Consider the following 23,263-nt stretch of genomic DNA (forward strand, 5'->3'; position numbering starts at 1 on the left):
AGTGTTGCTCAGTTGTTCGTTTTAAATCTCAACAACAACATTACTTTTATTTGAAACAATCTCATCGTCGCCTCGTCGGTCTCGTTGGTGAAATTAATCACATTGCGAGAGGTGCACGACTGCTGATAACTCGTATTATAGACGTATCGAATAACTGCCAATTTCAACGTCATCTATTTATTTCATCTATACGTTTACCTTTTACGTGTTTAGAACGTTTTTAGAATAGATTATTTTCATAAAACTCAACAACTCATATCGTGCAGATTTAAATAAATGTTTTTGAGTACCTACCAATTTATTTTGAAAATCTAATCCTTTGATTTTTTGAACTAGTAGACTACCGCAGTAATGGCTGTCTTCTCCCCAAGACCTTAATTTTCCTTTTGTCCGCAGCGAAATTATTAGAAATCAAGTGACTAATCTTCGTATTATTTTTATAATAATTATTGCTCACTTGATAATATCATATATACAGGCACGATGGAAAGACTGCTCTAGAATAAATTGAAAATGTAATTTTTTTTTATTCATATAATATTTTAATTGAATAACATTTATTTATATATTTTCTATACAAGTACAATAAATTAAAAATAAATTACTATAATATACACTAAAATAATAGTAATAGTCTATATAAAATATTATTATTATAACTTAAATTAATATATTATATATTAATTTTATTATAGGTCTATAAACTAACAATAATTAGTAATTAGTAACAATAATGATATTTTACTGGAAACATTCGAAATGTAAAGTAAACCATTTGTCACGTTTCATCAGCTGAAACCGTTTAAAATATATATATATATATATACCTATCGTCCATTTGACTATTAAAGTACACCTTTATAGTGGTGTTGGTAAATAAAACTCGTTAAAAAATATTCAGATATCATTATTACACATGACTAGGTTTACGGTATCTATAAGTATATCAGTTCTGACATATGTTTTAATGTTATAGTAAAATGTATAATATACATATATTTTGGATAAAAAAAAACAACGTAACCACTAATTCAACAACAATAACATAATAATATATTGTGTTATACACCTATATCATAATGACCGACACGGAAGATTCGTAATAAACAACAGGTACGAAAAAACAAAATAATAATTAGACATTAATATAATATTTCCTGTGTTTAAATTCGTCGTTTACGCTTTCAAAAAAAGTATAATATAGAATAATAATTTTGTCGTCGTACGACTCAATCAATGGGAGAATGGGTGACGACCATCGAGGCTCGCATAATATATACACGAGGGTCGTGAGCGTGGACGTATGTGTATAAAAGTGACTAAACGTTTAAAAAAGAAAAATATAATAAACAAGGTGAAGTATACGTCGTGATTATAATGACGTATACTTACATAAACATAATATATATTTAGCCTAAAACGGGTTCGTTATTAGCACGCCGCAATCTAAAGATGTGAGTCATACGCGGCGCGAAACAAATTTCTAATAACATAAAAATATATAAAAATGCGACGTCGGAGGTTTGGAAGAATCAGTAATAAGTTAAAAATCGAAACAACAATAGTTTCCTAGCGAATAGTGCCATCGACTTTAAATCGCATGCACGTGTGACTATTCTGTATTAATTTATTGATTTCTGTACACAACTCACTTCTGATGATATTATTATATTAATATATCAAACAACAAACGAGGAACTCTAAAAATACAAAAATATGTAGAATGATATCGTTTTTTGCTTGCGAAAAAAGTTATTTATGCAGGGCACGAAAAACCTGGATATTTTGGATAATAGGTGGGGGCTCTTGGCGTCTTCTTGTTGTCTCGAGTTTGGAAACTGTCCAGCACGCCACTTGTTTTTAAGTAAAAAAATATTGTTTTCGTACGAATTCTTGCGGTGGGCACATGCAATTTTACGTTTTCACAGCGGAAAAAAATAATGCAAAACGCGCGCTGGCTGATGTGGAATGTTCTGTTTGTTCGGTGAATGATGATGATGTATCATCGCGATCAACGAGATATTTACAAGTCGCGATGATGATTGACGGTCGACTCTTGTCACACCGACGGTGATATTGTAATATTTAGGTAAAATTAATGGCCGTCCTATTTTTGTGCAACATTATCGACACACAATGTCATACACAATCATCACGGGATATGTTAATTTTTTCGAAACTATATAATTATATAATGCTATTACTAATATATCGATCACGCGATCGTCGATGTCGTGACGAAACGATGTACTTACGACCGCCGCTACGCAAGTTTAAATGAAAATCAGTCCATCATATTATACGCGTATGATGGTTGTGCGCCGCAATCGACCGATCTTCGTCACGTCGTCTCTGCGGACACGGTATTCCGGGATTCACTAGATATCCTTAAATACCCCAGCTCATAAGGAGGAGGGATAGATGTCTAAATGAAAATATCCCCTCTGATTAACGGACTAGACTCTTGTACACGGCGACGTACTTAAATTATTAATATATAACTGAAATAAGTATTTAATAAATTATTGTAATATAATAATATGATAAACATCATTGGTATACTATATCAGTGGCATAATATTTAATTCACATTTTTGATGTTGCAAATTTTCTTTTGATACAATAATGGATATTCAGACCTCCTTGTCTGTATTTTGAATGCCTCAATTCTTCCTGTGACACAAAAATAAGTTTAATCAAAGTTATCGTCACATTAAAAAAAAATTAACTGTAAAATATCGACGAAGAACCAAATTATGGTTTTAATTGACATGCGGTAACAACCGTGAAGATAACCGTCTTATTATCTTAATATAGAAAATTACATTTAGATAATCGAGTAAAGAGTTGATTATGTTATTTTTCAAAAATACACACAACGACGAAGGACCCACGCCCCAAACGCATTCGAATACTTTAGGTGTTACTTTTGCAACAGCCAAAAACGATTTGGTGTTGCCAGTGCAGCTATAATATTTTTTACACTAGCAACACCCATATTACGCCACTGGGAGTATAGAAACTTGTTTGATACGTAGTATGGCGTATAATATTATTTACCTAAGTGTCAGATATATATGTAAATATATGTAATTATTGTATATAATATCATACTTAAGTAATACTAGAAATTAGAATCGTGTATTTGTATGTACCTATATTATGTATATGGTATGTCTGTGTGTGTAGTGTGTGTACAAGCGTGTGTACCTAAGTGTATAGTAGTAAATTGTTCTAGATAATAAGTGGCGATCGCAACAGTCAGTGGCGGTGATGGTTCTTCTTGAAAAACGGCGTCACCAGCCATGTTGAAGCACCGAACAGCAGTATGACACCCATGCCGTGGAACACGGGCTTGTACGAGCCAATAGTCTCGAAAATGTATCCGGCCACGGGCGGCCCGATGAGCTGCACCAGCCCGTTGCAGAACAGCGATATTCCGTACGACGAGGACAGCCGCTCCTCGCCCAGCATGTCGACCATTATGACGGCCGTGATGCCGACCACAACGCCAGAACCTAGTCCGAACGCGGCGCACGCGAAACACATGGTCGGGTAGTCGTCGGCGAACGGAAGCACGAACAGTGCGACGCCGGACAATACGAGCCCACTTAAGTAGTAGTACCGCTTATCCAGGCGGATCCAGTCAGACAGTGTGCTTCCACCCACTCGGCCTACGAGGTCGAGCACGGCCACCACGGACAGTAGGTACTGCGAGCTGCTCTTGTCGTGGCCGATGCTGATGGCATACGACGGCAACAGGATGGCAGAGTTCGTGTACCCGATGGCCGTGGTGGCGTTGGACACGAGTATGACGATAAACAGCGGGTCGGACAGCAATTGCAGCGCGCCGGCCACGGTCTTGCATCGGGACGACGTATGCTGCTCGACGGACGCGTCGCCATTATCGGCTTCCGGCTGCTCATGCTGCTTACCGGACCGCCGTTTGTCCCGCTTATCTCGCCTCTGCCGCCGGCGCTGCTCTTGCTGCTGCTTCTTCTTGGGCTGTGACTCCTCGTACAGGCTGACCAACGTGCTGCCGTGGAACGGCGTGCTGACATACCTCAGCGACGACAACGACGACCCGGCTGCGCCCCGGAACACCGGCGCCTGAAGGTTACTGCAGTGCTGATGCTGGTAGTGCAAGTTGTGGTGCTGCAGCTGCATGTGGTCGGCCGCACCGCCGCTGGTAGTCCGCAACAGACCGCAACTGCTGAAAGCCTGCAGTGACTTTGGCGAACAGGAACCGCTACCTAGCGGCCGCGCCACTGACTTGCTGTTGACCGCCGCGATGATCGCCACTCCGCCACTGGCCAGCAAGTACCGGTCGTCCGCTGGCACCTTGACGCTGGACGCGTTCAGCTCGTTTACAATCACGTAACCGTTGAGGTTCTGCGCCAGCAGCGACACCGTCTCCTGGTGCCTCCCGTCATCGTCGTCGTCGTCGACGCACCGGCGCAGTTCTGTCAAACTCTTGCCGCCGGCCATCGAATTTGCCGCGGCCACGGCCAGGGAAACCGACGACGTCACCACTGCATCCGCTTCGCCACCGCTGTCCAGCCCGTCGTCCGCGCACTCGCACTCGTCCACGTACTGCTTGACCATGTGCTGCTCGACTGGATGGTACAGCATCGCGCCCACCCACACGTTGAGCGTAAGAGCTCCGAGTATCAGCACCACCTCCCTGCGCCACACACACACACGCATATTACACACACACACACAGCACACATATATTTACGGGATGTTTTTATTTTTATTATTTTTATTTGTTTTTTTATTTTTTATAGATGGGCAGGGGGAACAACACAACCCGAAAATTCGAACGATTTATATAAGATATAATATATTCAAGAGTTTTCGGACCGTTTCGGTATAGCGTATATGCATTATGCATTATAATCATATTAATATATTATATAATATAATTTACCATACGGCACGTGTTATTAGGGGTAGGGGTGGGAATTATGTTTGTTTTGTACTTGTATCCGTAGTGTTCGATTAGGTAGCCCAGGAACGGCGGCAGGAACATGGAACCAAGACAACTTCCCGATATGGCCACTCCGTTGGCGAATCCGCGATATTTGACGAAATACGATGTCACGATGAATATGCCGGGTGGAAACGCCAGACCTGCGCCGCAGCCAAACATCATCCCGTAACTAAAATACGCAATGGTCCTTAGTCGTTAGCAAAACAGTTAAAAAATCAACAGGTTTTTTTTAAACACGTTAAGAAAAAAAATAACAATGAAGTATAGGCATAGGTTAGGTTAGGTTAAATTTTAAACGAATGAAAGTTTGTACGGGAATTTGTGATGATAATTCTAACAAAATTACATCTTGGAAGTAGATATAACACATTATCATAAAACACACACGTCGCCTCGATCGATGGATTCTTTCGGAGTATATTCTTGTATTGACACAAAAAGGGGATTTTTGAAGTAAAAAAAACAGATAGGAAATTGCGAAATTGGGAGAAAAAAACGCTTTACTCAAATGGTGGTGGTGAATAAAATGATCGTTAATTTGTTTTTAGAACATGTCAAAATATATATATCCGATTGAATTATCCACTATATGTGCTACATATAGCTTAGTATTTCGTTGTCTCGTGGGATTCGAAAACACGAGAGAAATACCATCAAATACCATTTCTGCGATTTCAGCTAGACGGTATATAAGCTGAAAACTATATTCTACGTAGAATAATTTAGTTTCAAACTTAATTTACAGCAGTTGCTGTTTAATGCTTACAGATCCATATACGTCACCGTAAATTTTTATACGAGCAATCAAAGCGGACGAGAGATGGAATTTCACTTCAAGGACGTTTCGTCAATATTTAATGTGATTTAATTTTGGTTTGCCTGCACGTACCTTCTACCCATGATATATAGTATATTGTTATAAATTAGAACAACTTAATAATTTTGAACCCAAATCAGGTGTATTGATTCCAGATTTTGATACAAAATAATAATATATACAGTGAGTTAGAAATACAGTTTGTAAGCCATAAACAGTCATTAAACACAAAAGTACATGGATTTGCTGCAGTATAGATAGCTTATAATAGGTAGGTACATTCCATTTTCCGTCACTCAATAACCTTCTCTTTGACCTAACATCAGTCTGACAAGAATGGTACATGGCTGTCATGGCTGTTTGTATTATTGGCACAATCTTCTCATTAACTATATATTACATATATATATATATATATATATATAGATTCTGTCTAATGTCATTTAAAGTTTTAACATAAATTTATTTAATTAATGACATAGTTATATTTAAATACTTTAGAAAGTCAAATTAACAATTAGTATAGGTACAATATTATAACATAGTATAAATTTAAACGTAGAAAACACAGTAATCAATTAATAAATGATGTAAAAATAGTATAATAGAGTAGTTAAATGTTAAAATTAAATTAATTAACTTTGGAATCATAATTCGCTAATCTCAAGGTTCTATTAATAGGTGCAGCAGAACATAATATAAGTTTTTTGGAATAAGATATAAAAAGTTATTGTAGATGTAGTTTAAGGGAAGTAGCTATCATCTTGACGTAGCTCGAGATGTTTTTTGATATAGCTATCATGAATACTGTGTACACATACAATATAAATATATCACATAATATTATGTACTCATTAAAATATCATTCGTTATGACCTGATCGTCCTTGTTTAAATATAGGTACATATTATAATGATTCTCTATCGGTCCATATTGTAATATGATGTTCGACGTCATAATACAATAAGTACGAAACAGACAAATGAAAAAACAAAATACTCCTTGTTATCGTTTTATATTTTTTTTTGTTTAAATTTTTGTGACGTTATATTATTATTTAATCTCCCATACTGTGGGCAGCCAAGTTTTTTTGCATTTTTTTTTTTTGCTTAATATAAAAATTTAATGAACTAATGATACATAAGATGCAACACAATAGAATTGTTTTATTTTCCTAATAAGATCATCATTGAATCTATACACGATTGTTATAATTATGGATGTATCGCTTTAAAATATGTTGACTAATTTATTTTTTATCTGCTCAGTAGGGTCTTGTAGTTGTACAATGTATCAAAGCTAAGAACAGAACTGCTTACATAAATAGTAATATCATCATTCATCATCAATAGTATCAACCGGCGTTTTGTTAGTGTAATATTTTACGTGAAGTAGGTCATTGTTCGACAGTGTCTCGTCAACAACAGATGATGTGTTATCTGAATTATTTCCTTTGTACAACTTAAACATGAACACATTTCGAAAAATAAATGCATCATAAGTTGATATTCTGACATAACGTCGATCAGATTAAATTTCACAACAGGCACGTGTAAATCAGGTTATTATAATAATATAACGACTTTTGCAACGAATCTATTCTCACGATCAGGCTATATAAACTTTTCACGGTATCATCAGAAACATAACAGTCGCCTAAGCCTAACTTTAAGTTTATTGAAATACGTTATGAAATCGTTATCACAAATAACCTATCATAATATAGATTTCGTCACTTATCTGTATACCAATCAGCAATAGAGGAATGCCGTATAATAGTGCTTGTTACAAAGAACTGTCCAGTTCCAAAATTTCACATGCAAAATAATATTAATTTAAAAATAAATGTAAAATTGTTTAAAAATCATAATGGTCAATAAATGCAATTCGAAAAATATGAAATTTGTATAATATTAAATATGGTTGTATCAAATTGTATAAACATTATATTATAGATGCTGCTATACAAATGTAGTACTTATAAAATTATATTATATACAGTAATAATCGAGATGGTTGAATTTATATACAATGTATGTATGAATATCAATAAAGCAAATGTATTGTAGTAAAAATCCAATGAAATTAGAGGATGTCCAGGAAATAGATATTCATTGGTCACTATAGCGAAAAAAAGTTGTACTTTACACAATATACCATGGATTATGAATCTTGTGTAGTAAGCTGAATTCTGCGTATAAATAAATCAATATAAATAATATTATATCCAATCAGGATTAAACGTAAAGTAACTACATAAAAATAATATAAATGTTATTGTTTACTTAAAGTGAAACCATATTATTTGAAAATTAAATCAAATTTATGATTAAATCAATTGATAAATTATTTAGTAACAACATAAGTCAAAATGTGTAGTAAGAATCTGTGAAAATAAAAATACGTATTAGAAAATATGAATTTCAGAAATATCAAAAAGCCAGAAATATAAATAATATTTTGCAATCATTAATGTATCTACAAAAAAATATAATAGTATTAACACAAAAATAGTTAATTATATATAATTGAGAATATTCATGAAAAAAAAAAAATTGATTTCCATATTTATAGATATTTAGTTAAATTAATATTAATATTAATTTAGACAATTTAGTAGTTTAAAATATCAACACTTATACGGTTTTGAATATTAATAATTAATGGTAATACAATGAACAGAATAAATGTTTCATACAAGTTGTAACAGATAGAACTGACTTTTGGAATAACTTTTGTTCAAATTAATATTTTTTTATTTTTTTTTTTCATTAAATGACCGCAGTGCTACATGTATAATACATATTTTTTAGTACTGAAAATAAAAAAATTAATTTGATAAAATTTGTTTGGATAAATTCAGAATATCCTATTTGTGAATCTAATTACAAGGACTATTTTAATTGTAAAAAGATTTATCTAAGTCAACTAATTTATCTTTCAGAATTTTTTTAAAACTTAATATTTTATTTTGGTTAAATTAATTCGGAACGTAATAATTTTAAAAAAAATATGATTTTTGAAAATTTTCTGATATGAGTATATTTCTTAAATTATTTACTTATCAGATAATAATAATAATACTAACAATTTTAATGTATTATATTAATATAGTACACATGGTATAATAGAAAAACCTGACAAAAAAAAAAAAATGTTAATTAAACGAATCACCAAAATTGTTAATATTATATGATAAATAAATAATTTAAGAAATATAATCATGTAAGAAAATTCTCATCATATTTTTAAAAGTTATTATGTTGTAAACTAATTTAACCAAAAAAATATTGAATTTAAAAAAAAATCTAAATAATAAACTACTTGACTTAGATAATTTTTTTTATTATTAGACCTAAATTATAAACATAAAAAAATGTATTATACGTGTAGCGTTAGAATCACTTAATTAAAAAAAAAAAAAAATTAAAAATACTAATTTGAACAAAAATTATACCAAAAGTCAGTTATTTTTATTACACCTTGTATAATAAATGATAATGAATGTTATCAATTTATGATGATTTATTATGATTTATTTATAAAATATATTATTCCTTAATCCTAATATTGAATTTCAATAGATAACGTTTCTACATCATACAAACAACTAAAACTGTCAACGATATTTTATTGGTAATAATATTATTTGTAATTATTTATCAATATTTAATAGTAAGCAATATTATTTATTGTTTAATAAACAAAGGCATGAATTTATCTAATTTAATTTGATAATTTAAAAAATTAATATCCAGTTGACAAAAAAAGCAATCGTAACGTTGCTATACATTTAATCCGTTCAAAAAATGGCGTTGTGTACACTGAAGAAGCAAAGAAAAATACAACATTTTTGGAAATTGTTAAAGTTTTTCTTTAATTTCATCAGTTTAATTATAGTAGCAACAGTATAAACGTTTAAACCAGAATTATCTGCAGTGAATGCATTTCAATGAAATTGATTCATTGGTTAATCATCACACTTTTTCTGATTATTGTTGAGGAATTTCTCACTCATTAATTTAAAAAAATATAGGCACGTGAATAAGATTATCTATATATTACTTTTATTAACAAATATTAGTGCAATGTAATCAACGCAAAAATAATTGCTTGTTGTGAAACAGGCTAATTAGTTTTTGTACCTCATATACCTAACAGTTACAGGCTATCTATTTCAATTTATATGTATTAGGTATAGGTATAATATATACTGCAAATACGCGATTTCCCGCTAAATTGTGTTTTTGAATCAACATTAAATAAATCTCATGGACATTGAAGAAAAGTTCATTTGATTTGTCAACATATTTTAATGTTTTTCTCGTGGCCTTTTCGAAGGATCATAAAAATCAGTCATTTACTACCTAAGGTGTGGGTTGTAAAGAAATATTAATAAAGTAAATAAGTTAATAAATGTAATATTTAAAAGTTTTTTTCAATGTTTGGATCATGAACTTATTGGCTAACAAATAGTAATAATGTGTATAAAATATCGATTTTTTTATACTCCGTTCGTTCTTATATAGCTACAGTTATGAATGAAAGATAACAGAAAAATGATTGACCACGTATTATACAGTGATTATTTTATTGAAAAACATACATTATCTACTTCAAAAAACTATTTAAATTTTTAAAAAATTTTTTTTTATAATCTAGATATAAAAAACGAAATTTTTAAAATCATATTTTTATTACTGTATTTGTTATTGTTAATATATTTTTAAGTTTTATTGTAATGAATGCCTAATTTTCGTTTTTAATGTTATATTCTGTAGCAGAATATTTTTCGAAGATAATATTTTACATTTTAAAAATTTAATTTGAATGAATAATTATTAATATTATGTGATGCTGTGGCACCCACTCCTCTCATCAAAACTTTAAATACTTATAACCATAATTAAATATTCGTTCAACATTTGTTTTTCGTGTATCAAAATACTCAAGAAAAATATGCAGCTTTGGTTAAGAATTTAAAAAATATATTCAAACTTTTAAAATATTAAAATAATGTTCTTTATTTAATGAATTCAAACGGTGTAAAACAAAATATTTTCAAAAACTTGGATACTTTCAAGGTGATAACTAATGAGTGTATATTGTCCTCTATTGCATTATAATTCAATATTGTTATATCTACTACTATTTGTAGAAAACAATAATCTTATGTAAATATTATGCAGGTCAAAGAAAAATACCAATTAAGACATATTAATACATTTCTTTGAAATTAACATAGAATAAAACGATAATATAATACTTACTATTATAACTTATAAATGTTTATAAATACTTGCCTGAAGTATAGAAAGGTGATTGAATCCGCAAAATAACAGAGCATCAATCCCAGAGAAGCTAAAGTGCCTCCAATTAGCGTTACTGTACGATATGAGTATATTGATGACAAATAACTCGAAACAGGACCTAATTAACATAAGTTAAACGAATTATAATGTTTTTGTTTGAGTGTTTAAAACTCTTCATGAACAATATTATAATTTTTCTGTTAAAATTTAGAATTAATAACATTCTATATAAAATAACTATAATACGCATAGTAAGTGGACACAACTCATTTAAATTCTTCAGCGATTTATATGCATAATAATTTAATTTATATTATGGAAACGCAGTATAAACTTATAAATGTTTTGGTTCATGTCATTAAAATATGTTTTAACTTGATAAATAATATTAAATGCATTGAATTGGTTTCCTTTGAAGTACATTAGTAAAATGGATACGCAGTACAGCACATTTTAATTAAAATATGTATTTTTGTGAAACGAATTCACAAGAGGGAATAATTTGGTAAATTTAAATATTTAATATTAAGCAACAGAAGTCTGTACCTTTTTAATGGTACAGAATATGATTGTTTCTGATTAGTGACGCAAGTACTAATAATTAATCGAGAAAAGCTTTTGCTAAAGCAATGGATTAAGAAACCAAATCCGTGTCATACCACTCATAGATTTATGATTATAAATTATTCATGATACTGACTTTTAAATTAATTATGAGCTGATCAACAACATAGTTCTCAACAATGTTAATTGAGTATGAATGATTGGTGTAATATATATACGTTGAATAAATTTCTTATAATGTAAAGGTATAGTCCAAGAGTCTGTACTCGAAATCCATTCCGTACGGTGCATCATACCAATATCTATCGTTGGTATAAAGTATGAATAATTCATTCAACCTCTGAGGTATATTATTGTGTTTTAATTGGAGTATTAAATCCTTAACTAATTATCTAATTTATATATTATGCAGTAAAAGTTTTTTGAAGAAATTATTTTCTAAAGTTTAAACAACGATTCATTATTCACGTGTTGTCCATATTATGTACCTACATCGGATCACCCACAGAACATAATATCGATCACTACACTGCAAAACCTCCTAAGTCGATTTTACCAAATTTTTTAGGAAAAGCAAAAACTGTTTTAAAATTATATTGATATCAAAGTTGAGAGTTTTTGTTTTTGTGTATAATCTTATGAAAATAATGGGGATAATTATTATATAATGATATAAAAATACAACGTGCATCTAAGAAAACAATTTTGAAAAATTTAAAAATTTCAATTTACTAGGTTTTGTCGTGAAGAATTGGCTTAAAACTTCTATGAGTCAGGATAGATTTATCATTTTATCAATACTTTGGATTGAATTAGTTTTGTCGAATGAATGTGATGTAGCTAAATATTATTGATATTAATTTTGTTAAAATAATTGACACGTCGAATTATTAGAGCACTTGGCATAAAGCCATAAACTATATTAAATAATCGTCGATCAATAAATAAATTGATAAAACTGGCATATCATCAGGTATTATATATTATTATAAATTATTTATTTATAATTTTAATTTGGATTAAAAATCCTAAGTGTATAACTAAAAACTGGTTGGGTTAAATCTTATACGATTTTTGGTACAGTTTAGTTTCAACACTAACAACTAGTTTTATTAGAGATATTTATAAGTAATTAATTTCGAGTTTTTATCACATCATAATTCTCATTGAAAATTGAAATAATACAATATTACGTAAACCATTGAACAAATTCTTAATATTTAATTTAATTGATAATACTTATTATTAAGAGGATATCAGCAAGCGCACTATTTGTTTTCTCTCACTGGCCCACGCTCAACATAGACAAAACGTATTTACGCAGAATCATGTTTTCTATGTTTTTAAGTAATCTTAGGATAAAATCACCCATTGCAAAAAAGATAGGGGATGACAAATCGATTTGTCTAAATATTGTCTCAAAGCAATTTAAACATAATTTAAATTCACAATTTTTTTTTTTTTTTTTTGAAAGTCGAATAAAAAACCAAATAACAATAAAATACAATTTCAATAATCAAATTAAATGTTAATGATAAAAAGTTCATAGTTTAAGTTGTTTAGGTTTTATTAATAATTTATTGCAATGCTAATAATGGATTATTATAAGTCTAACAATCAGTAATAGTATAATACTTATTATACTTTATGATAAGTTATGGCGGAATAACGAATTTGACCTTTTTATGTATTAATCGCGTTATAACTTTTTTTAGTGGTTTAAAAATAATTTCACCAATAGTGATCAGAAATTTGTTTTAAAAATATGGTGATAATTTTTAATATCGATGATATTGAACTTAAATTAAATACTTGAGCTTAAAATAAATGATTCATCTTAGTTTTTTTTTTTGCGGTGTTTCATTATGAAATGTTTGTAATTATTGATATCCTAACTTGTGGCTTGTCATTTGAGGTCGTTACCCCTTAACGCTAATTTAATACATTTTTTAACATTTAAATTTTCACGTAATTTAGTCAATTACAAATGATGAACACAGTAGAATGATATTACGCAATTATTGTACCATTAGAGACGGAGAACTGTTTAATTTAGATGGTTTATTTTCGATTAATTACAATATATATTTTTATTATACTGCAGTTTTAAATCGTTTGGTGCGTCATCGGCCTATCAATGAATGTGTTTGATTAATTAACACGTCTTCATCCATACAAAATTGAAAATACTAATACAATGTATAATATAAATATCATTTACCTAAAGAGCAATAGAGAAAATAGCAAATGGCGGGTATCCATGAGGCTGCGGTTTCTGACGCATGAAACGCTTCAGTGAATTCCACGAACAGTACTCCAAAAGATTTAAGCGTGCCTGGAATCAACATGTTGACCAATGTGCTGCCCAGGAGCACCAGCCAGCCCCATCCGCCATCCGGAGGAACGAGTACATAGTTTTGACTATCTATACCTATTCAAATAAAATATTAAAAATATAATATATATTCATATTAATATAAACTCCATAATGCAGTTGCCTTTTATTATTTGTAGCCAACTGCCAGAACATTTCACATTTTTTCTTAAACCTAATAATTCATAAGGAAAATATTTCTAATTTTACTTTCTTAATTTTTAATAAAGTAATTGGAATGAAAATAATAAAAAAGTAACTCAGTGTTATAACAAATAGGTTGATAATTAAGTTGGATATCTTTAATAAAAGATATTAAGGAGATACATCGATATCATGCCCCAGTAGTCTAATGATTTGAATCCAGAAAAACGTCTGAGTGTTCAGCCCGAAATTTATTTTTTTAAACATTTTCCTTAAACTAAAAAACTAGAAAGTTGGTTGATAGCTCATTAAAAAGAACTTGTCAAGTAAAAAATTTGAAATTTTAAGTTTAAAAATTAATTTATGAATTTTTGAATAGTTTATAAATTAGTCAATTATAGCTGTATTTTTGTAACGCAGGTTAGAAAATTGAGAACAAATTTTGATGTTGAGGGTCTTGATAGAATAACAATCACTAGAAATAGTACAGAAGAGAGTTTCAAAATTGTAATAGTTTCTAATAGATCTTTAGTAATTCATTCAGTAGTAAAATCCTTTCTAATATTTTTAGAAGGGACAATGATTGGGTTTAGGGAGCTCAACCCTCTTTCCCCCGTATCTTCGGACCTGATTATAAACACACTTATATGTGCAGAGTGCAGATAATAATTAAATACCAAAGGGAAAAATTACAAGATGACTTCCATAAGAACTAAGTACCTACAGTTAAAGTATTAAAAAATGGTATATCATATATAATACCTATAATAGTTAATAATTCTTTAATAATTAAAAATCAGAAGCATATACCTACATGAGGACCCTTGGTAAACATTTTTCTGTTGTGGACATTTTTGCTAAATTGCTAACATTTTAATAAATTGTACGAAAATTCACCTTTTATGTTTATAAATAACCAGAAAATTTATGTCAATACACTATAGTACATAATGCATTGTCCAATGGTAGTCACTAGCCAGTGACTTATAACTATTATACTTAATAATATACGCTTATTGTATAGGTATGATAATATATTACCATAATATCCTATTTTGTTTTTACGTTATATACACTTATATATGCACTTATAACAAAATTGACGAACGACTAATTTTATTATTATTTATAGATATTATTCATTTATTCCTGACTGATACGTGATGAGCACTGTATAATTTTTAGTTCATTTTATCATGAATTTTTATTATATTCATCGAAAGTTAAAATATTGAGACTCGACAGCAAAAATATTATGTCCATTGACAAATGTTTGAGTACAAAACTTACGAATATGTTCTTACATAACATAATTTATTATACCTATGTAAATTTTTTTGTTATAATTAATATATTTACAAAAAGAAAATCGATTAAATTTAACTTTTAAGTATGTACTTATTTAATTATATAATGGCGAACAATACACAATACCTATTTAATAGTATGATAACCTATATTGGTATTGATTATGTCTATTATAATTCTATAAACAATAATATTTCAAATAATTTGTGATTGTTATTAATTTATGATTTTTAATAATTTAATTTATATAATGATAAGAATTGATTCATTCTTAATCTTCTTAACTCTAAGAGAAAGAACCATATTTAATGACACTTAACTCAAGTGCTTATACTGTTAAATAAATGATGGTAAATAAATATAAATTTACAAACATTTAATATTTAAATCATTTTATATATGATGTCAAACATCAATCGTTTTGCATATTTTTAAAATTATTTATATCTTTTATCTATACATAATATGTACCTATATTATTCATATTTAATATTAATTATATTTTTTAACGTTTATTAGTGAAATTTAGTGTACCTACATAAATTTAGGTTAAATGTAAGATGTTATATGTTGATGTAATCAATGAAGCTTTTGATAAGCATTTTAAAAAGTATATAGGTCAAATTGAAAGCAAAGCTGATTATGATATATATTGTAGTGTATGTAATAATTTTATTGGACCTTTTAATGAATAAAAGTTCTTTGTTTTGGTTCATTGTGCAGTTCTCTTGTCAAAATCAATTTTGCGTTCTTAAAGCGGAATTGACCGTTGCTTTCAAAAGTTAACACAAGGTGGGAGTAACCTTCATTAGGTTATGTGTCTCAATAAGTATTTTTAAACTTCATGAATGACATGACCGAAGGTCAGTCTGTTACAGTATATACCTACTAGTTAGTAGCCGTGTAGTATTGGTATTTAGTACACTGACATTGGCAATGGTCGAGTAAGTTAACTCCCCCCACCCGGCCAACACACAAACGGACACACATTCCTACAGCTGACAAATAACAAGCGTCCAATACAATATTTCAACAGCGACCGCGATTGATCGGAAAATTATATAAATATTATTCAACGAAGCCAAATGTATGCGAAAGTTTTATTGGGCCAGTTAAAAAAATCAACATGTTATTGACCCTTAACCGTTGTGGTGAAACGAGGCCAATAATAGGAACATATAGATACACACTCGTGTGGGTAAATTATTTATACACTTATAAATAAGACATATTCTTTGGACACACCACTATTTAGGTGAGATATAAAACATGTGTTTGGATGAAACAAAACGAATGTAATGAAATTCTTACCAACCATGGTTACCGCAGCGTAATGTCAATACATCATACACTTGTCTAAATAGCGCATGCGGAAGAGACGAAAAAACATTATATATTATTTAGATACCTGAAATAAAATAACAAACTTTTTTGGGGGGAAGGGGAAGGGAGAGGGTAGTTCATGCAAGTTCGAATTACTGTATAACGTGGCCTTCATAAGGTCATTGGTCTATTTAGTATATGATGGATAATTATTTGTAGACGTTTAATACAATTAATGATTATAGTAGAATATATTATTCAAATCACCTGTGACAGCTTCTTCTTCTCCGGCCAATGCTTCGTGGTCGTCTTCTTTGGGTTTCTTCTTTATGCTCATTCTTGCTTAGTATTCGTGCAACGTCACACTGAAATTAATAAACGGCTTAAAAATTGTATTAACTGCAGTCTAACGGGTGTATATAATTATATAAATTATTTTTAGTAATAAGGACACATTCAGTGATATTCTATAAAATTTAACGATATCCTATAACTAAAATAATTTACTAATAAGTAATAGGCAAAAAATTTCAAAATAATATATATTGTGTGGCAGATGAATAGCAGTGATGTGCATGAACGCGTGTGAAGCATTTATCAGTGAAAATACAATTACGCAAAAATTTTCAATAAACCAAAATACCGTAGTTGTTGATTTTAGTATGCGTTGAGATTATTTTAAGCTTTATTTTAAAAAAGACTACTGACTGTATATAGTTAGAATTTTTTTATCGACCGAATGACGTTTTGTTTCTGCAGTGACAGTGAAGAACGATTGTCAGATATGTTAAACGAACACTGTGCACATCATACACATATTATGACACAATTTATTCTGGTTTAAATGATACCTACAAAACTGATTTAAGTAAAAACAAAAAATGTTTATTTAGTAATTTAACTTTCGATATAGATTTCAAACGAATGACACGTTTACTGGTTATGTTGCATAAGCCATTTAATAATAACCTATATAATATTTTTTTCTCGACAAATAGGTAGATATATTTAAATAATTTTTAATTACCTCGATAAATTATCATTTGACACATATTTGGCTTTACACCAAAACATTTCTAAGAAGAGAAATATTTGTAATAATTTAATAATATATGGGTCAATATGATCAGGTTTTATCTGAAGACTTTCTTAAAAAAAAAAAAAAATAATCAAATGGCTATTAGATTGATTATCACTGAATATTGGCAAACAAAATTAGAATTAAATAGTATACAAATAATTAAAAACAAAAATGAACAACTTTCATCTTAGATCCAACACTAAATGTTGAGTATTTAAACATTCAAAACACAATAAATATAATATATTTTTATTTGAATCATCTATTTAATAATTATTTATAATTCATTGGCGTATGTAAAATATTCAGATTAGTAATTTATGTAAAAGTCAAGAAGACAATATTATTAAAGAATATTTATTTTGTGTTTGCAGCAAGATAAAAAATTAAACTCAATAAAACCTTATAATAACGCAATATCTTATATGGTTTTTCTTAATGATATAATATAATAAGATTTAAATACAATTTCTTTTTCATTTAATAATAAAATTCTCATTTAAAAGACGTTGAACAAATCTTATATCACGTTTAAAACGTGTGCAAAGAAGAGAGAACAAAATAATTTACATTAACTAAATAAACCGTTAAATTGTTAAAATAATATATTTAAGTTTTTTTAAATTTATCAAGACTTGTATGATGTGGTTAGGTATACAAAGCTGTTTATTACACCAAAATGTAATAATTGCCAAGTGGTTGATATTGTATTACTCTCTTGACGTCAACGGTCTACCAACTGTATTTTTGATATTCGAGGTAATAGAGTTTCCATAAAAGCATTACATCGCATACTTACATTACTTATATATTATTATATACCCGACTATGTGAAAAATGATAAAATTATGGCAAACCCCGATTACAGAACATCACAATGGTCGTTCATAAACGAATAAAACAAGCTCATTCCAGTATAATATACACGTGTGATAAATGCTTTATGTTACACAGGCTATACAGATCTTCAGGAAAAAAAATGTTTATATAATCAATATTCTAAAAAAAGAGAGTATGATAGTTTATTATGGTGTAAGGTTGTAACCCACAAGCGGCAATGATAGCCTCGTGGTAGACAGATGTGTAAACGCGTTGTCATTTGTTATTTTAGGTGTTATGTCCATCAATACTACTTACGGCGATTGTGCAAAAACACATTAGAGGAATGGCTGATTTGTGACCGAGATAAAATCGTATTGAATATTTTTAAACGCGCATCACTTACGCATGTAACACAAGGGAAGAAGGTGAAAACAAATGTCCACCGTGAGACTTTATAGAGCTCTCTGAATCATACGATGGTATAGATACATAACATAATATTACCTACATTGTTATTCATTTTTTTTTACATTCGATGGTTTAATATTATAACGTTTAATACTTACACAACACAATACACTTATGGTATAATATTGAGTTTCCTAGTCGTACGGAACGCGTATAATGATGCATCCATGGTGTATAGCATACACACTATGTATAAAAACATTGTTTGTCTATAGTTCATACTTCGTAATAAATAATTTGTTTGAGCGCACTTAACAATGAAAGAAATAATTTTTAATTCCAATTCGAGTTTTTTTTTTTATTGGTGTACAAGTAATAACATCTGACATACGAAATATTGAATATATCAGTTCACGAGTCATCAGGTTCATCGGTACGCAGTTAAACATGACGTCTATGAATATTATTTACAAAAAGGTCATTGGAATATTTTAAATTCTAGTATAATAATATAAGTACTTAAAAACGCGAACATCTCGTAAACGTAAACTACCTATATTTTATTGTTATAATAGGTTATGTCTAACAATAAATAATAATATAACATGTAACAAATAACAACAAAACGCAATGGTGTCAGAAAATTCCGTTTATACAAAAACCCGGTGACCGGGTATATACGGTAGTGCTCAACATAAATTTGTGAGCCAAATATTTTAACCTAACCTAATATTGGGGAAACTTTACAAGCCCCCGTAATCGCCGATACCAAACCAAACCGAATCCAAACCCAAATAAATAAATAATTTCGTGAGCGAGCTAGTCCATGAGTAAGACAGATTTACAATTTCATCCTAAATACACACTTCACTACATCAGTGTTAAACTCATACGTATATAGATGCGCATATATTGTGCACGGTGTGAAAGACTGCATGCATAGACATATTAGACATATTATTGCATGTATTATAAGAACCTACGACAAGTAATTTTAACGAACGACTTGCGCACACCTAAACGACCTTTCGAGAATTATAAACAAGCGAATAAATATCGCTATAAAATCAGAAACTAAAGCGGTCGGTTTCACTGATATAATCTAATATTACGCGAGTATTGAGAAGCATATAATATTTTAGCAGTCTCGTTGAATCTATATAAGGCTCAGTTAGGTTAAGCTGCTACTTAAAAAGTTAAACCATCCCGTTACACACAAATACCTACGAGTACACGATATAATATATTATGTGGTGTCTATATATTATTTAGTACTATACGCACTTAAATGATATATACCATATACACAAACGTTATGTTTGTATTAACATCGTGTTTATTATCCCTTTGAAAACGAACACAGACCGTGCACAGTAATATTTCGAATGTAATAGGAGTAAAGTCATTACCGTTTGACGAGAGTTTGTGTTATATTAAACTCGTATAAATGATTATAATGTCATGATGGGGATTGTAGGGACTATAGGTACATATAACAGTTTAACACGGATGATTCCGTCATGAAAATTAACGCAATATTATGGCTTGTAAGTATTGTATTCGGATAATAATTATATAATTTATATGGCGAAAGTTAAATTTAGAACAGGAGTAAGATGAAGAAATACCTTGTGCGGGCCAGTATTTATTGATCGTTTTATTTTTAGATTGTATCTCACAACAAGAAGCTGACCTTTGTACTTACTTTTTGGAAAAGATGTCCACACATCACCTCTGTGCGACTAATCACACTGCCTCTGTGTAAGCTCTTGTGGCTTATGTAAGCCGAACACGGGGTACAGGTCGGGCGGTCGCCCGACCAATTTTTTGAGGTGGTGGGTGGTAACAGTAGACCCGGTGGATCGTGGATGATCAGTAAAAATGATGGGGTATTTACTTGTAATATAATATGCAACCCATTTTAGCATAAATAAACGTTAAACGTGTATAGTAGGTAATTAGTATTGATATAATGCTTTAATACTTTATAGAATAGTTACTTATAGAGACATAGGTTAAGTGATTGACGATTGTAATATACATTATATTATTATTATGTTATAATATAAAAATATTATCTTATTGTGCTAAAATTATTTATTTACTATTGCTGTTTGGAACGATATCTATGTCTTATTTGTAATTATATGGAGGGGGCGTGGGGGGCTTTGCCCCCACGGGTCTGTTTGAAGTTTTTTAGGGGTAGGTAGTGAGTTACATTATTTTACCTAGTCTGCCCGACTGTTTTTAAACTACTTCGGCGCCACTGGCTTACATTGCTTATACGAAACAGTTGGTCGATCACGGTTTAAAGGCAGTATAGGGATACTAATATCGGTAATTACGGCGATCGTGGTCCGGTTCACATGACTATCACCACGATAGACATCAAATGAAATATTAATCGATAATTGGAGCAAATTCTAATCACAATATCTTGGAGTATAGCGTTAACACTCCTAACTCCTAAAACGGTTAGTAGCTGATAGTAGTGTATTCTAAGAGCAAATCTTCGGTTTGCAAAATGTTCATTGAACATCTATATAATGACTCATGACGTAAATGTAAGAGAATAAAACTTATTTTTATTTTGGTAGGTATGTTAAGACCCAGATGATTCCCAATGCTTGATTACCTTTTTTCAGGTACCTATTTGGTGGATTCTAGAGGTCGTGTACCCGATAATTAACAAAATTTGCTGTACCATATGTACTATTGTATAAACTATATAATATATATAACATTATATATGTGTAATGAATATAAGAAAATATAGTGATTACTGCTCGTAAAGAAATCTAGCCGTAAGTTGAAGGACTCTGTTCTAAGAGAACAGGTTGTTGATGCTAAGATGACTGGTACGCGCATGCACTGTCGATAAGGACGACACAGTTAGATTAGGTTAGTCCTTAGTAGGTACATTACCTACTACCTGTCTGGACTGTTAATATAACAAGCTTTTTTAAAAAAAATCAACGCTTTAAATTTTCAAACGTTTTAAAAAAAAAATCATTATGTGTGATACGTTTCGATCATTGGTCGGATCAAGAGCATTGACACTCTAGGATTATTTTCTATAGTACCTAACCATAGTTGCTAAATTTAAGCGTAATAATTGTCCTCTAACAAAACAACAGCAGTGACACTGCTGGTAGGTACTTACATATTAATATTATAGCAAAATATAACACACTCACGTCGAATGTCTTGGTCGAGCCGGTATATCCACGAACGTGGCTCGATCTCCGTCGTCCGTCTTGGTCGTGCTTTAGCGACTCGTCACCGCTTCGGCCATGCCCGTCGATGTCGCAGTTGTCTGGTCGGCGTCCCGTAGGTGGAGGTGCGTCAACGGCGGGACGTTGAATTATGATGCAATAACGCGGTCCGTCGCGACCGCAGTGGCTGTGGTAGTGGTCGCGATCGTGGTGATGGTCGTCGTCGTCGTCGCCGCCGGATGCCGGTGCCAGTGCAATCGTCCTGGTCGTCGTGCCGCCGATAATCCGCGACCGGGATCGCATCGCACGCGCCGTCCGCGTTACTCAAACAACACGCGGCCGCACACTGCAACTTAAGACGCGCGCGGACACGGGACCGCGCGACCTGTCTCACGACGCACCGCTGTGGACGTGGACTCGGGACGTTGTGGGGCAGCCGCCGCTACCAGTGCTTCCTGCCAGTGTGCGCTGGTGCTCGCCCGTGCGCGTGCGAGTGACCGCGTGCTAGACAACTTTACTGAGCACGCCCTCCTCGTCGGGGCCGCGGCGGGGAGGGCACCGGCTGCCGATCGATATTAGACGCTATACGCGCCGCCCCGTGCGTGTGTGTGGGCCACCACGATGAATATAATACAGTCATGTGTCCATGTCACTAACCGATATTGTGTATTTGTGTTTCACGAATACCTACCTATTTAATTACTCACAGCTAATTCTTTTAATGATATAATAATTGTATAATATTGTATATAATTCGTATAAGTAATGATAATATTCATGTGGACGACGAACGTACTTACTTACTGTTGCTTACGGACCTTACTTGAACCGGTTCACAGACCATCGGATTGATGGGTGAAAAATCAATTCGAACCACAACTTCCCCACTGTATATAGTT

General features: G+C 31.3%; 1 protein-coding gene across 1 annotated transcript; it reads right to left on the reverse strand.

Moving 5' to 3' along the window:
- Positions 1–609: 609 nt before the first annotated feature.
- Positions 610–22,804, reverse strand: hrm (solute carrier family 16 member hermes). The gene is made up of 6 exons (XM_015524017.2): positions 22,347–22,804; positions 17,106–17,203; positions 13,911–14,120; positions 11,117–11,243; positions 4,986–5,165; positions 610–4,684 (listed from the first exon to the last, which is right to left on the reverse strand). The coding sequence occupies exons 2-6, from the start codon at positions 17,173–17,175 to the stop codon at positions 3,262–3,264; spliced, it is 2,010 nt and encodes a 669-aa protein (XP_015379503.2). The 5' UTR covers positions 17,176–17,203; positions 22,347–22,804; the 3' UTR covers positions 610–3,261.
- Between the last annotated feature and the right edge of the window lie 459 nt (positions 22,805–23,263).

The sequence above is a fragment of the Diuraphis noxia genome, unplaced genomic scaffold (assembly GCF_037042655.1).
Source record: "Diuraphis noxia isolate RWA-SAM2 unplaced genomic scaffold, SU_Dnox_SAM2 contig0005, whole genome shotgun sequence".
NCBI classification, from domain to species: Eukaryota; Metazoa; Arthropoda; class Insecta; order Hemiptera; family Aphididae; genus Diuraphis; species Diuraphis noxia.

Coding starts and splice junctions, on each gene's coding strand:
- hrm (XM_015524017.2), bottom strand. CDS start 17,175: ATGAGCATAAAGAAGAAACCCAAAGAAGACGACCACGAAGCATTGGCC. Junction 14,121..17,105: donor AGAAGAAGAAGCTGTCACAG/GTGATTTGAATA, acceptor TTATTTGAATAG/GTATAGATAGTCAAAACTAT. Junction 11,244..13,910: donor TTTTCTCTATTGCTCTTTAG/GTAAATGATATT, acceptor TATGTTAATTAG/GTCCTGTTTCGAGTTATTTG.